The sequence below is a fragment of the Papilio xuthus genome, unplaced genomic scaffold (genome assembly GCF_000836235.2).
Source record: "Papilio xuthus unplaced genomic scaffold, Pxut_1.1 DF825946.1, whole genome shotgun sequence".
Taxonomy (NCBI): Eukaryota; Metazoa; Arthropoda; class Insecta; order Lepidoptera; family Papilionidae; genus Papilio; species Papilio xuthus.
In genome coordinates, this window is record NW_013532703.1 from 4,797,107 (window position 1) to 4,814,330 (window position 17,224).

At 34.4% G+C, this 17,224-nt stretch overlaps 2 protein-coding genes across 8 annotated transcripts in view; one reads left to right on the top strand and one right to left on the bottom strand.

The window, feature by feature from the left end:
• The window catches only part of rhea (Talin_middle and talin-RS domain-containing protein rhea), a 58,649-nt gene that overhangs the window by 3,270 nt on the left and 38,155 nt on the right, over nt 1-17,224 (top strand). For all 7 annotated transcript variants that reach the window (XM_013320720.1, XM_013320721.1, XM_013320716.1 and 4 more), the window contains exon 2: nt 9,033-9,191. The gene's annotated coding sequence lies outside the window, so the exon portion shown is untranslated. The remainder of the gene's footprint in view (nt 1-9,032; nt 9,192-17,224) is intronic.
• Nucleotides 5,196-6,443, bottom strand: LOC106124248 (uncharacterized). The gene is made up of 2 exons (XM_013320726.1): nt 6,054-6,443; nt 5,196-5,621 (listed from the first exon to the last, which is right to left on the bottom strand). Exons 1-2 carry the CDS (start codon nt 6,411-6,413, stop codon nt 5,232-5,234), a joined length of 750 nt encoding a protein of 249 aa, XP_013176180.1. The 5' UTR covers nt 6,414-6,443; the 3' UTR covers nt 5,196-5,231.

Here is a 17,224-nt window from a genome sequence, read left to right on the forward strand (position 1 = left end):
ATTGGCTGAGTTGCGAAATTTTGTTAAGTAACAGAAAACAATCTATAGTTTTAAATGAGCTATCGTATAAAAACAATTGTTGTTGTTAATTACACAGGTTTTGGCTCTTAACTTGTTAAAATAAAATTATTGATTAATTCACAGTCCATAACAACAGTAGTAATTCTTTCGTCTGACTCTTAAAATCTACACAAAATCGGTAACACTTGAAATCGAACGATTTTCTTTCAAATCTGTTACGAAGCAATTTTTTGTTGACTGACATTAGATTGCTTCCTTTTACCATGTTTTTATATAGTGACAATAAGCACTTTTTGTTAAACGAGTATCACAATAGGGTAAACGGCACAATTATTGGCCTTTCAATCAATCGATATGATGTTGATAAATAAGTCTAAGATAATAAGTCCAATAATAAAATAAGTTAGTAGTCTAAAATTAGAACAACCTGCGTGATATAATTCTAATTATTATAGCAATTGACGTAACAGGTTAAGGACACTGACGTCATCGCCTGATCTGATACCGCGTTAACTATTTCGGCACTTCAATATAATTAGTACAGCCTACGTGGACTCAATGATAATGTTGGTATACAACGAAAAACTGCTATAAATTTTATACGAAATATCTATTTTTGAATATTGGCGTTATAAAAACAGCTTTTTAATAATCTTCTCTATACCGAATTATTTTATATAATATGTAGGTTAGAATTTAGTTCAAACGCGTGTAAGCCATTTTGCAAAGATTAAGGTTTTTATAATACTATTATGTTATCAATTCTGTGCTTTACGTTAAATAAGTTAATTATAATATTAATGCTAATTAAATATTTTTTTTAAATAAAATCAGTTGCCGATTACGTATCTAATGAAGATTGTAAGTAATAATAATCACGTTTTAGTGATGAAAAAAGCTAGATTCTAATAGGTTTTAAAAATTAAATTGCTAAGTTATGTTTTTCGATTGTTTTTTGTTTTGATACATATTAAAAATAACTCAATTGCAATTGTTCTTTTGGTGTGTATTGTGTAATAGTTAACTACAGTTATGCGTCAAGCGAAACATTTACCACATCACCGTCTAGTTTATGGGAAATCCATGCGTTGTGTTGCGCGTGATTCATACATCTTAATGGTATATTTGAATCACTATTTTCAGATTGGTTGGTGAATGTACGCATATTTCTATGAATTTAAAAAAGTAATACATTCTGTTATAATTATGGACCATGTGACTGTGCAATCAGTGACGTTAGTTTATTTTTTTTTAATATCTTAAAAAACTGACACATTTTTTGATACTGTTTTTTATCGTTGGTATTTTGTTTATAATTAAAAATATTATTGACCAAAGTTGATCTTCGCAAGGTCGAATTACTAATGGTTAAAAATATATCATGTGTGTGCGTAACATGATTTGTGTTCGAATTCTCAGTATGTTGATGACATTAAGAACAACCGTGACCCACAAAATGTAGCAGCTCCAAGGTTTATGTGGTGGCAAGTTTTTATACGCTAAGAGGAAATTTTACAATTGTTTTTATGCAATTTTTTACATATTATGAATTAAAAAAAATCTTAGACTACGATTCCATTATTTATCGAAATGAGACGAATTTGGATATTTCGGTGTACCCATACAAGAAAAAACTAAGTGGTTCACTCAGATTACTTTGATAGTTGTATAGACTTCCCTGAGTATATAATATATTTTCCTTAGTAATTTTACACTAAGGGACACGTCTCTGAGTATGGCTTTAAGTTAGGTGGAGACAAAGACAGCACTATTGTGTTGTTTACAGACAATTATTATTATAAGTTGGAATTTGCTTGAACATGTAAGTAAATAGTATTTGTGTAATGCCTTATCAGTGCACACCTGTTTAAACGTCGTCCGAACGTCGCATGTACGTCTTCTTTTGAAAGAATTTGTTCTAAGAGTTGTTGCGTTATCTAATGTAAGCGCAGGTCGAGGTTCGAGGTCGAGGGTAAACAAAATACTTCACAGTCTAATAATCAGGGTAATCGATTTACTACGATCTTAGTATTTACAATATAAATATACTTTTTACATTGCTAAAAAAATCAAATACGAATTCGTAAGTAATCTCTGCGATTTTAACAAATGAACACCATTAATCGTTGGCTTCTGAGACCAAAATCCCTGTATTAATCATATCGTCGTCCTTTTCATTATCTTTGGCAAAAATAGAGGTAATATGTTTTAAACGGAGAGTTTCTGTCTCGAAAACCCACGGTAATCTGAAAATATGGTCTTAGAGACATTAAGTTTTATGGTTTTTATTTTACGATTTGGAAGACAAGTATTGTGTCTATTTAACTTACTGTGTATTAATATTTGATTTTGAATTTGTACAAAATACTCAAATCAACGCCGCCCAAATATTATCTTGTGCCGAAATGATATAAAGCCTCTGCCCGCGTCATATTTCCGTAACAAGACAGATCACAGCCTTATCGCACATTGCCCTGATAAATACGAAAATATAATATTTATACTGACATAATTTACTTAGCGTGTGAATAGTATTTTTGATATTTCACAAGTGCAATGTGCTGAAATGACGTTGCATTTTTAAATGGTCGTTAGAGCGGTTTATTATTTCATTATGAGTGCGAAATGTGATATCGTCGATGCTTAGCAAAGGTGTGTACGACATTGATACTTTAATACGTCTGCAGGATTTATAAACATATTTATTTATTGAATAGTTCTAGTTTCTCCTTCCATTTTCAGTTTATTAAGTTAGAACATAGCTTGCATAATCTATGTATAAAACATCGTCATCCCTGTCATTATCTTTGAAAAAAAAACATATGCTTTAAAAAGGGATCTTGGTCTCGGAATTATTTGAAGGAAAATGTTGAATGGCGAATTGTTTACAATTATAGAATGACATATTATTTGGATGAATTAATAAAATACAAATATTTTTCCTTGTTATGAATGATGTAAACGTCATCTTACGATGACACTGCGTGTGTTTGGTGATGACGTCATGGCATACGTGATCGTCGATTGGTTTGCTTTTCAATCGGCAGTTTACATAAATTAAAATCAGCAAGTTAGAGTTCAAGTTTCGTATTTTATTTTTTAGCGTTACCTTTTCATTGTAATCACAAGACGATATAATTATTCTTATCCATCTTATACGTTTAGGGGCAGAGAAAGTTTAACAATGGCTAAGTATTTTATTTCTCTTACTGCTAGTGACAATCGAATAAGGAAAAGGGACAAACTTTATTTGTAATTTGGGTATAGCTGATATCTAGTCGCTAATCGCAAAATTTGTACTACAGGAAAATTTTCAATTAACTTTGTTAAAATGCCGTACATCAATTCTTAGTAATATTATTAAATTAGATTTGTAATCCATATTAAGTATGAATAAACTGTTGTAGATTTACTTTATTTTGTAATATGATTCCAATTGGTTAGAAGTGGTAAAGTAAAATTGAATCTTGCTTGCACGTATTAGACTTTGTTGAATGTACATTGCCACAGCGTCGTAACTTGTGTGACTATGTTTTATTTTTGCTGAGAATGATTTTGTAAAACACAAATAATATTGCGCAAATAAAATTAACATGACTAAATTAATGCAAGAGTTTTCTTTAATTCCGTCGCATGCCTTTTGTTTATTGTTTTTTTTTATTTTATTATACAAAAAATACAATTTTGTTTATGTCCGCTGGTCGCTCAGTTTGATTGAAAATCAACAAACTACGATCTAATAGTTCATTAGGTGCTTTGTTACTTTGCTGCTGTTCTCGTTTTAGCTTAAAGGTATCTTAAATAAAACTTAGCGTCAATTAAATGTAACTTATGCCCCACATTATTTAATATACTCTACGTGTCGGTAATGACGTTATCAAACTGTAGTGAGATAAAAATATAAATGTTATTATAATTACAAGCAATTTACATGAGAACAACTTTCGCTTGACTCAAATAAGGGCCTGCCAACCTTTGGTGGGCGTGGGCGCCAGTCGCCACGCGCCCACGGCCGGATGTCTGATGAAATAACTCGGTTATTGCCCATTCATTAGAAAATGAAGAGTATACTAAAATCTTTGATAGAAAGAAGCAATTTAGTTGGCAAAGATTATAAACGCCACCTTTCTGAAAATCATAAATACTTTTTAGTCTACGCTTTCTTGTCTTAAAAAATCTTAATCTTATGTTTTGATGGATTGGGATGGATGATACGTAATCCTGCACGTTTTTATTCTGTGTTCTACTAAATTGATTACAGTTTTGTTTCTTTTATATTTCGTTTCCGTTTGATTCAGTTTTTGGATGTGATCGCAGCTGCATCGCATCTGTGACGGGTTTCCTGTGTGATATTACGCCATGCTACTCTTGATTGATGGTTTGCCTTGCGCCACCTCGTGATTATACTGTACAATATTTAAATTAACGAGCAATGTTCATTTTTAATGCAGTGACACTTACAGGTCCGGTAATTAGAATCAATACATTGGTAATATCCAATTTAGACTTTGGACTGTCCAACTCAAATTTTTTCCAAACGAATTATGATTTTTTTTTTATTATACTCTTCACTTTCGCTGTATAATGTCTCAGTTCAATTACTTATGAAAAAATGGATCTTCAAATACAATTTATTTAACTAATGCATAGTAAATTATAGGTTCAATACTCAGTGACAGTTTTTTGTAAGTACACATGCAATCAAGCAAGTCATGCCTATAAAAGTCCAACTTTTTCCAAGCCCTGGCGCAAGTTGATTAGATCATTTACGAGAATATTTGCATAAAATTAGGGACAAAGATAAGGGACGCGTTGACTGGTTTAACTGGATTACTTCAGTACTCTTTGATATGCGACATGGTTAAATTAGTCGCTCGGTTTTGTATAACTATTCATCTCATATAGTTATCGCTTGCTGGATATTGCTTATTAGGAATGTATGTATATAGTCAGTGGTGCTTACACAGGTACTTTTTCTAATTTTTAGGTTATAATAATTTTGTCAGATAGTACTGTTTTATATCATAAGGTGGCAAACGAACGAGCGGCCACCTGAAATCGCTGAAATAGTGAAGCGCTTACTTCAGGCTAATTGCTCTGTGTTCGAAGTTTTTTTAAAGGTACGCACAAAAAAAAAATATCTGTTTTAAGTATAGAATCGTATATTTTTGGTATAGCAAAGTATTTAGTGAAGAAATAAACATATAAAATTACAATTCGCACCATGCGTCTTCACTGCTTTGTTTTGAATACGAGGATTCTGGCGTTGGAGTAGAATTTTGACTTTCATTTAATTCCTGCAGTTTATATTTAGATAATATTGCCTGTATTTCGTCCTGTGCGTGTATGATGTTTTTGGTACTTAATCTTTGTAACGAAGAAGAAACATATTTGCCAAAATTGTCCAATTCATTGTCTTCTTTATTTAATCTCGCACTCTTTTCAATATGTTCCAGTGTTATTGAGGTCTTTTCTTTCTTACCATGTGATTTCTTTCTTTTTTTTATGGGCACCGGTTTTGGGATTTCGTCGATGACTTGTACAGTTGAATTCGAACAATTTTCTGTATTTTCAAATTTAAAAACCAGTGATGTGTCGTACTGAAAACATAAATTTCACTACTTTAAAGGTACCAAGATTTAGAGAGTATGGCAAACACATGAGAGGCTCCTTAAAAAAAGAATTTTCCTAACTGCGATGATGCCGTTGGTGTAAAGGACAAACCACTTTTTTTTCTGTTTTATAGACGAAGAGCCTAACTTAAGGGTACGGTCATTGGCCATTTAATAAGCTAGTGCGTACCATCTTTCGACCACATCAACACTTAACATTAGGTGGGTTAAGCGTTAGCTTATTCATATGTATTGCTAGGATGAAAATCCGACACTGTGCCGGTGTACAGACACAACACTAGCCTATTTAAAATGTCGACGTTTATGTCCCCTCACTAATCATTTTGACTTGGTAATGAAAGCGCGCCATTCGTCAATAATGTCTAAAAGTAGTAAAAGAAAATTCCCTAAAATACATACCATATTCGATGGCGTAGTTCTGTTTACAGAAGTTTTCATTACAAAAGAATCCATTAAATTGTACCATGAGAGTTTAGATTTGTAAACATCACTTGTATCGCGACCGTTGTCCATTGAATCTATTATCTTTTTTCTTTCCGCGTGATACTGCGTTCTTAAACTTTTTATTTTGGCCGTTATTTCCTTAGTTCCAAATCCGTCAACTCCAAATTCCTGCGCAAATTCTGCTAGTGCAATATTACGTGCATCACGATTCTTGTAATATTCATTTTCAGTATTCCATAGACATTCGTGATTGCGATAAATCGTAATGAACTTGATTAAATCATTAGAACCGAATTTGAACACTTTTTGACTCATATTATATCACGTTTTAGTAAATACAGTAGCTTCTAGAACGTTCAACAATTGAATGGAATACGTCGACGCAATTCCGTTCAATACTTGAAGCAACCGGTAAATACACCCACATACGAGTCTGTGTAATACAGAGACTTGCATGTAGGTGTAAAGACCCATTCACACGATGCAAGTTTCTTGACTGTTGCATACAATTGGTAAGAAGCAATACATTCATTGCTAAGTTGTACGTTCTAAACAATACCTAAAATTCTTGATTTCTTATACAAGTGTTGATTCAAACATTCGTTCATGTAAACATCTTTTAAAACTTTCCTCATTTGGTACCTGCATAGAGTTATGATTTGCATTTCGAGTTGCGACCTGCTAATCACCAGACTACTCGCGGTACGTTGTCACATATCTATGATTTGTGAGTTGCCAATTTAGTTGCTGAACCGCAACTCAGCGGTTCAAGTCTGAGTTGAAATTTTGCACCGGTTCAGAATTGATATACACATAGCTATTTATTTCTATATACTATATCTAGTATAGGTTAAAATTAAAACTTTATGCGTAAGTTCAAGAAGGAATTCATTTTATCAAACGAGTTCACGCGTGACGTATTTATCTTGTTACATGTTTATTTCTGAGCGCACAATCATCGTCTAGGCTTACATTAAAGATAACGTGTTACTTAATAGACGTTGTGTTGTCATAATAACATTCCTTCTCGATATATTTTGTATTTGTTTATGAATTGTAATATTTATCAAGTAAATAAACATTGGTTCGTTGACCTTTGCTTGGAAGATCTTCCGATCCCGGAACACTTTTGTGGAAATCCATATGCTGTTGAGTCTTCAAGAAGAAGATTATTCTCAACTTTGATACAAATTTCTGTATCCCGTTAATACCTACATCTTGTAAACAAAGAAACATAATATCTTAGTAAGCTTATTCAAAACAAAAGAAGCTGGTGATTACGGCTATAATAAAAACCAAATAACCAAGAATATAAAGGAAATTAGGCAAAGAAATTATTAACATAATTTTCTGCAATATAGCGAGAGTCGCGACACGTGTGTTGACACTTGTTTTTTTTTGTAAGAGAGTGAGGGGCGTGATTTATACTACTGAATCAATAGTCGATACCTAGAGTACTAACATGTGTATTATAAAATGCGTATCAACTCACGCGTCATTTGTATACAATGATACCGCAGTGTGGCTTATCAGTTGCCTCGGCTTCCGTTTGACATCAGCTGCGCCCGGACAAAGATTTTTTTCTACTATACTCATGAACAATATTTATTTAAATTAAACATTAATTTAGTTTTAATAGTAATGTTATTGTTCGCTTTGAATTGGTTCTGTAATTTTAAAAAATCTAAGGAGTTCTTTTATTAGGAGATTTTAGAAAATCTTAATTACGACTTTACAAATTCAATGCTTTCTTTATTTCATATTATTTGCTCATTTCAGGAAGTGTAAATGAGTCAGTGCTCGTGTTAGATAATCGTTATTTTATGGTTTTCCCAGATGGTTGAAATATTTAAATTCATTTTAGATCTGTTTCCCGCAGGATATGATATTGAACAAACAAAAAATGTTTATAATTCAGTAGTTTTACGCCTTCTAAAAATCCTATAATATAAATATAATTAAGAACACATTACATCGCTTTTTTATATCTCTTCGATAAAACATATATAATAACAAGTGTGTTATATAGAAATCAATTCAACATAACGAGTGTAGTGTAATTCTGCTGTTACAACATAAGCAGTCATTAAAAAAGTTTCGCCCTACATCGGTTTTATGATGCCCCAATTTTCATATTAGCGAAATCCGGAGGCTGAGGCCGAGAGCTTTCAGGTTATGTAATAGGCTCCATTGTGGCGACAGACGGCCGCTAGACGGCGCCGGCTCGGCGGGCGCCCCGAGGGAGACGCACAACTTTCGCGAGTCGTCCCTTTCGCACCGAGACTACTGGCGCCCTTCTCGACACATGTACAATCACAAACATAATACTGTAACATTTTTGCAAAATTTATAACACGACATATCATGTTTGTATTTTTGTTCATTCTCCTGTAGTTTTTATCAGATTTTAAAGAGTATCAGTGTCAGTAGATTTGAATCCAGACGTTTGATACTTAAAGGAACTCCTTGGAGCTTCAATTTTGCCGGGCTTACTAACTTTTTTTAGTTTACTGTAAACTGTACACTTTGTCGTGCTAATAAAGTTCAATTTCTAAAGTGTATGTATTACGTGCGCGACTGTACCTCGATAAGTTTTCACGAAAGCTTTATGGGTTTTTGATATGCTGAAATTTACAGTCGCCTTTCTAGTTTTGGAAGGTTTGAGTTATCGTTGTAGGTTTTAGGGCGGCCAGGGTTCAGCTGGAACTTAATTTGGAAAGAGAATTTATATTTTTATGCAATCTATGTAGATTATGGGTGGAATGTTACTTAACTCACGTGTATATTTTACTTATTAATTGGCGTATAAACGATGATGATGATGATGAAAAGCACATTGTTACTTAGACTGTCACCTGTCTTTGTTTAATGTAATACACGGTAATATTATGGTTAATCTTCATTTGTAATTTATTGTCTTTCTTTCTTTCACAGGTATGAGAGCTGCGATGTGAACGGGACAGATATACACGTCTAATAGAGTGCCTTATTTTTATATATACACCCACAAAGTGCCTAACTAAGTTATATATTTATATTAACACATCACTTAAGGAAAACGAACGAAAAACTCAACGAAACGAACTTTATCTGGTAAGTCATAATGATAAAAAAATCTTTACTTATCTCATAATTGTATGTTATACAGTTACATAGCGATAAGTGGGCTTCATTATGTTCAGAAAATGTTAAAAAAAGACTTTTAAAATGATGGATAATCTTCTAGTTCTGTTTTATACTCCTCTCCGGACTGTCGATACTCTGAGGTATTTATAAGGAGTCGTATACCTTACTATTATAATATTATAAATGCGAATATTTACATGGATAAAAGGATGGATGGATGTTAGAAGGTATCTTCAGAACGGTTGCATAATTGTCATTAAAATTTAGAATAGATGTAGAATTAAAATTAGGATTAGCCTTGAGGGCTACTAAGTAATTTTCTTCTTAATTTAGTGGGGACGGAGTCGCGGGCAACAGCTAGTTAAAGCCATAAATAATATTGCATTTTGTTGAAACACTCCACACGTCGTTTCAATTTAGTCAATTGATTGCGAGCGGCATTGTGAGCGCAACAGAAATCTGCAAACACTTGTGATGTATCTGTAACATTAACAGCTCAAGTGTTTCGAGTGTTCTCATGTCGTTATTAAATAAATATAAATGTTTCATCTTAGTTAACTTGATTGGCATGATGTTAATATAAATGTTTTGTTTTGGGGAATGTTTACCTTGTGTAAAGTAAAACGTAATTCAAATGCATACAAGTGTATATTCTCTACTAGCTGCCGCCCGCGACTCCGTCCGCGTGGATATATAAAAAAACTTTATTAGTGTAGGCCGGCCACCCATGCATCCATCTACGTGACATCCATCTAAACATTCTCATTTATAATATTAGTAAGGTAAATAAAAAGCAGCTCTTCAAAGCATAAATTCGAAAAAATGAATAAATAGTATCGTATGTCCGTCTCCTGGCTCTAAGCTACCTCTTCACCAATTTTCAGCCATATCGGTAAAGCCGTTCTTGAGTTATAAATAGTGTAACTAACACGACTTTCTTCTATATATTTTATATAGATAATTACTCAAAACTCGATTAATAAAATTATCTTACTGTCCTTAGTTTTTTTTTATTTCGTGTGTAAGTTGGGTACTTAGATTGAATTAGATAAAAAACTTTTTGAACTATTAAAGTTAAATTATTATTATTTTTTTAAATCATTTTTTAACAGTTTGTAATTATGTTTTGATCTTAACACTACGATGTTGCTATGAAGGGATGCGTCCATGTATTAAATCATACAATAACGTTTGCCGTGCAATTACAAACATTAACATAGGCGAGAGTCCCGCGTGGAATAGGGTCGAACGGGGTCGCTAGGGGACGCCCCTGTGACCTCACTGTTGACGTATCCATCGATACAAGTGATTGCACTCAATCCTCACCTCAAATGCACTAAATGATCCCAAGTGTCTAAGTGAGATAAGTTCACATCATGATGGCATGGCTCAATATGGAACGCTGTTTTATATTTTAAAAAAAAAACTAGTTTTACTTCTTTAAAATATTATAATTCGTTACTGTTTTTGAATTTAAATCGTAGATCACTTAGTATTGTAAAGAGTAATGTTTAGTAGAGAGATTTCTCATTCGTGTAAATATTTAGGTTTTGGATTAAACGAGATATAATAAAATTACTGGGACAAAACTACCATTTGTGAAAATCTTGTACGTAGACGTTGAATTTCTAATGAAATCCATTCGTTCGTTAAGAGCCGAGACTTCCGGCACAAGTCGGAAGCTGTCATGTAGCTTACATACGTCCTGAAATGTTTGACGTCATTATACAAAGTAATTCACCAATATCGAATAAATTGTGTATTTTTAGAAATGACATTATTTAAAAAAATTACAACCAGAAATATTTTGATAAAAATCAACACCATCTAGTGATAAAACTTGGTAACAGTGAAAGTGGATTGCTTACGTGGCTTTTACTTAAACACTTTGGGATTATTTCTTTGCCGGGCTGTGTGAGGATTAGGTTTATATTTATAAAGACCTAGAAGTCTTTAGATCATTTTTATTGGTATGAAGTTTAAATCTAGGAATTAGCCCAATCCAGAAGTCTAAATAGCTTAAAAGATTGATTCACGACTAAGCTTCTGTCTAGGGAGTGCCGAGGAGATAGCGTAATCAATTTTAATAGTAATTTATATTGAAAATTGGACGGGTGACTTTATTGACCCTAAATCATTTTATGACATTATGAAGGGATTAATAACTCCCATAGCGGCCCCAAAAAAGGGCCACCCATATCCAAGTATTCGCAACGATACGAATCGATAAACAAAATCACGATCTCCGGAAATCCGAGCGGAGTTCGAGATGCATTTCCATCTTTCGACGTCTTTTCACCCTCCGAATATCATCCCTAAAGTTCCCGCTCGCTTCCCTTTTGCCGCGCGCAAGTGCGAAGGGGATGGGGTGATGTTGGCGCGCGTGCGCGAACCGACCCCTCATCAACGTTGGAGACGCTTGGTAGTGCCAAGCGCAAGATCCTGGCGCGTCGTCGGCCACCAAGAACATTCCTCCGTGGACCGTCCGCGGAGGCGGTGGCCCGCTCTCTCACATCCCTGGCAGCTCTTATAAACTCATAACATAAAACTACTTGTAACTCTGTTCTTTTACCTCAAATTCTCTTACAAATCTCTAAAGAGTCCGAACCTCTGTATCGCAACCTTCTTGGTATTTTCGATTGATAGTAAATCCATTTCCCATTACCGTCTTAATACCAGAAGAGCTAAAAGGTTGTGAGAGAGCGAGAAGGAGGGCTTGTATAAGTATTTTTTAAAAGTGGGAACGAGACGACGTGATGAGCCTGCACTCCGTCCCGAGGTAAGTGCAAGCCGGGTTACGAGCGGCCACGTGCTCACGAAGTTTCCCTTTTCAGGTCGAGCGTGGACCGATATTAGTCGATTCGAACCGCGTTTTCATTTTCATTCTTACTTCACGCTATGGTTACTTGATTTTTATATTTTTATCCGTTTCTTTAAATTAGGTTACGAATGTGTGCGTATTTTGAAGTAATTTATTTTTATACTGAGTAAAGTTTAACGGTATTGATATGTTACACATTAAATCATATAAAACGTTTAAAAATACGTGTGTACTTAATTTACATATTTGTTTAGACTATATGTAATATTATCTATTGCACTTTATTTAATACCCACGTATCACATGTTTTAAGGTCAACGAACTCGACTTGCTGAGTGCGAAGAGTTTTTCACACAGAAGTTAATATTTTCCTTAATCTTCATTGAGATTTAGATGAAAGCTTACTCTTGCTCTCCAGGCTACTCTCTCTCTTACTGATCGTAGATTTCTTCTTAGGTCTTCTATAAATATTTTTCTCTCATTTCTAAGTTTGGTTTTTTACGTTGCAAATCGTGCTAATTTGTGTTGTTTAGTTTTTGTTTGTACAAAATTATATTCTCTATCTAAGTTAATACGAAATTAATGTATTATAATAATATACTTTTTAATATAAAGATCCAAAATTAACAAGATCTCCAAATATAAAACAAAAAAAATATTTCTAAAATTAACAAAAATGTAAGTTTACATTGAATGGAGATGTCGCAAATGCTTTAAGATGTTTTTTGTAACCATGACTTTCCATGGTCTCTCTTATCGTTGGTTTCTGAGACCAAATCTCTGTTTAATAATACATATCGTCGACCGTTATCTTTGAAAAAATATATAGTATTATATACAGGGCTTTTGGTCTCAGTCTCTCGTTTCCATCTTCAACGGCGAGGTTTTCGAGTAACTTTTCACCTCGCACAACCGCGTTGTGGAATACTCAGCCCTTAGCGGTATTTCCAAACAGTTACGACTTGAGGTATTCAAGAAAAGAGCGTATACCTCTCATCTGCGGTTCCTCTGGCGTTGCAGATGTCCATGGGCGTCGGATCAAATAAGTTGCTCGTTTGCCCCCTTAAAAAAAAAAGAAACGAACGATTATTCTCTCTGTTAGGTGATAAATATGTTTTTGTCCGTTATATGAGTACAGTGGAACTGGATAAGCGGGAGTCTAAGGAACCGCGATATTTGTCTCGTGTATAGAGTAATCTCTCTTACCCGAGTTTCTCGCTTATAAAGGTCGTCTGCCGGGACCGCAAAATGACTCGCATATAGTTGTTTCTTGCTTATTCAGATTCTGCTGTATTTTTAGTGATTTCTCACGTGGTCACCATAATAAATACATTTTTTTATCAAATCATATTTAACATAAACTACATGATTCTCACGACTTCGCCCGAGTGGAGTTTAAAAGTGAAAAACAACCTTAAGGCCGGATAAAGCCGCTTCTATAATTATTTTTACCTAAAAGCGTTTGCAATTTGGACGAAGGAGTAATATCACAACTTCACACAAACTTTTAGACCTTTAATTGATTTTATTACAATTAACACGATTATTGGAAATGAAAACACGTCTAATCCTTTAAACATACTACTTACACTTCTACTTATAATATCGCAAATCAAAAATTATATTTCGAGAATGCTTTATGTAATTACATATGACAAAATATTTATTTCTTATTGTGCCATTGATTATCATTGGCCCGTATACAAAGCATCAAAAGACTATTCACCATAATCAATGTTTGCAATTTGGCTTATTTGCGACTTGCCCTAATCATTTCTAATTGAATAAGAGACGTCTCCATAAATTAGGGGTATTAGGGGAATCATCGAGTCATTCATTAGTATAGTTGTTGCAGTTAGGAGTAATACGTGTTTGTTCTCGGCTCGGTCTCCTGCCGCGATGATTGCTCGGAGGGGTCATGTTTGATTGATTGGCAACCTACGGGGTACATTGATGCTCCCTTTATTCTAAACAATTCACTTGTTTGTTTTATCGTTGTGTTTCTTAGCGGTCCGCTTCTTGGCTTTTTTTGTGATGAGAACAGGCTTCAAAGAATTAAGTTATTATACATTTTTAATTGGCGTAAATACAAACTTAATTTTCAGACAGGTTTACGCACATTTCCATCGTTAGCTTTTACTTCTCCTCTTTTGATAGAATGATATCCATCAGTAGCGAAAGTATTTTCACTTATACAGCAGGAGATAATCTAATAGTGTATGTTATCTGCACAAAACATATTAATTCCGGTCATCAATCATGTCTTTTCCATTTGCTCCCGTCTACGGAGTCTTATTGAATTCGATATAAATCATTAGAATCTATAATTCGGCATCTGCATTATGTTGAGAATCGGTGACGTGTAAGTCACCCCACGTCCGTTCAGTGTCCATTCCATCCCCCTAATTCATTTATAAAAACTGACTATCCGATATCCCGTGTCGGACAGCCGTGACGATATCCGGCTCGAGCCGGATATCCGATATGCCGGAAGCGCTGCACGCGCATCGAAGATTGTGTCGCAATTTTTCTATATTTGATAAATTGCCGAGTTGTTTAATCGAAATGCAATATATTTCATTCCCATTATCGTAAATATATGGTTTTCTTGTCATTTTTTTAATTAAATAAACCGTTGTTGTAATGGAACCAATTTGTATTTCATATTACTGAACATAAAATCTAGCAAAATATTATACAACTTTCATAAAAATTCTTATGAATAAAGTAATCTTGACAAAATCTCTACAATAGAGAAAGATGAATTTAGAAGACTAATTTATAATAATACATTCAAAATCATCGTCGTTGTAATTAAAACAATTTACTAAAGAAAACTTAATTAAAAAAATATAATCTAAATAATGAATTTATCCATAATATTATTGATTACATATTTACGTCGCCGACCACACCTTTGACAAGCCAAACCTCCACAAAAGCTGAGAGAAACGTTCCAGTCTCCCAGGCGCCAGACACGGCGGCGCCGGAGTCTATCGATCCCCCTCCCCTTTCCCCTCCTCTAACTCAAATGACACCATTATATCGGGGGAGGGGATAACGCATGCGTATTACTTGTTTGTACAGATCCCATAGGATTATAGATTTTCTCCTACGCACACTCTTAGCAACAGACTTAATCGGACAAGCGGAAGACCCACATTATCTTAAAGAAGCTGAGCTCATGGTCGCTCTTGAGATTGATTTTTGCGGAGTTTCTTTCTTTATCGTTGATAATTTTATACGTCTTAAATTAAAAAAAAATATGTTTACGAAACAAACCCAACTTCAACGGTAAGTTTGATATTGAAGTCATTTTTTTAATTTTTCATAGAATGTTCAACCTTAACTTAGAATATCTTAATGGGAAGGGAAAGTATCTGCTACCTTTTAACTCGATGTTTCTTTTTTAACGCGCGAGCGCAGTTTTCATTATAAACAGTTGCCAAGTACGGAGTACGTACAACTGCCGAAGCGATGCCTCCACCACTTCAACGCTCTTCTGACGCTGTTACTTGAACCGATCGTTCGATTATGATAATAATTGGAAAAAGGCTTAAGCGACAGATCCGGCCTTGTACGTAGGAGCCATCAAAAAGGATTTTCAAATACTCAATTTTTCTAAAATTCTGGCCTGCTTAATTTAGTTGTATTGGGGAACAGTATATTCCGAAGTAGCCAAACAAGCCAGAAATTGGTTATTTGTGTGAACAATTATTTCAGCAAGCATAAAAGATCTCCGAAATCTTTCTTATTTGCTGTATTGTATTACACACAAGGACTTCACGAAATAAGGAAACAATAGACTGTCCTTTAGCAGATAATCCACTAATGGATATCAACAAATCACACAATAGTGTAACTATATACGATAACAGGCTATTAACTTTGCTACACGTATGTCGAGATGACACGCGCTGTGATGTGTCGGAGGCTGCGTTTTGTCAGCCCTGTCACACAACCCTTTGTCGCCATTGTCTCGCCGTCGCTGAGAGGTGCCCGACAGGCCCGAGGGGCTGTTATTAAATTATCAAGTCTATTAACCGCGTCTAGGGTTACCATTGTCTTTTCTATTGTGATATGGAAAGGTTTATCCATTATTTTTACCGTTTATCGTATTTATTTTTGTATTACTTTCGCGATTATTATTCATTGTCGACGACTAAATTTGTGGATTAGATGTTAATGGATTAGTGTGTTTGCTTTCAATCAAACACTCCCTTTATGATCAGTGTCTTTTAATATCTTCATGATAATTTTTTAAAGGTTTAACTTGCTAACCCTTTTACCTCTCATAATATAATTTACTTTAATTTACATAGATGTCATGTAACGTGTCCATTGTCGCGTTACTTAAATGAAAGCACAATGTTCAGCGAAGTGGAAACGTGAAGTAAATGAGTCCGGACGCCTTCGCGCTCTCTGTTGACGGGGGCAAGTTGGTATCGGGGGCAACATCGTTTATGAAGTTTTCTTCAATAATGTACTTTGGAGTTTACGGAAGCGATGTTGCTCGTTGTACTTTGTTCTAGGTACCTTTGATTGTTGGGCTAAATATTTCATTGGTTTATTGCTAAATAGTGTCTTCTACAAACAATGAAATGGTGTTTTACTTTTAGAATTTTAAACAAATCAAATGCAGTAACAAGTGCAGATTTAAAAAGATCAACGACTTTTTCGTTGATCTTTTTAAATTCTTCATTCGTTCAACCTCTGTTGTCTATTTAACGCGCGAAAAAGAAATAAGTTAACGCCCTGCCAGAAACAAGTCGTTTTGTCTTAACGTCGGCTCATAGTGCACAACGCTAAAATGCCGTGGCCAATTCAATTTTTCATTCACCAAAAGTTATCGTATACAAGTACTCGATTATGAAGTAATTTCAATGCTTCTACAAAGCTCCTCTAACCCAGAACAATGAAGATGGCCGAAAAAATGAGTTACGACAGCTCATATTTTGTACTGTTCAATATTTTTTTTATGACAGTATAACAGCCGTCACTGACTCATTCCTCAGCTGCCCATTCGATGATTGCACAGTATTAAAATTCCAAAAGGCCCGTCTGCGGGCCATTGCAATCCGTTTTATGCAAAACTCCCTGCAATAACTCGCGCCCTTATGACTATGGGCCCTTTTAATGAACGCGTAGGAATTCTACTATGTATTCTCACCCTCTAGAC

What these genes read in the sequence shown, in the direction of transcription:
- LOC106124248 (XM_013320726.1), bottom strand. Translation starts at nt 6,413, where the DNA reads ATGAGTCAAAAAGTGTTCAAATTCGGTTCTAATGATTTAATCAAGTTC. An exon ending in GAACTACGCCATCGAATATG is followed by an intron (nt 5,622 to 6,053) that starts GTATGTATTTTA and finishes TTATGTTTTCAG; the next exon opens with TACGACACATCACTGGTTTT.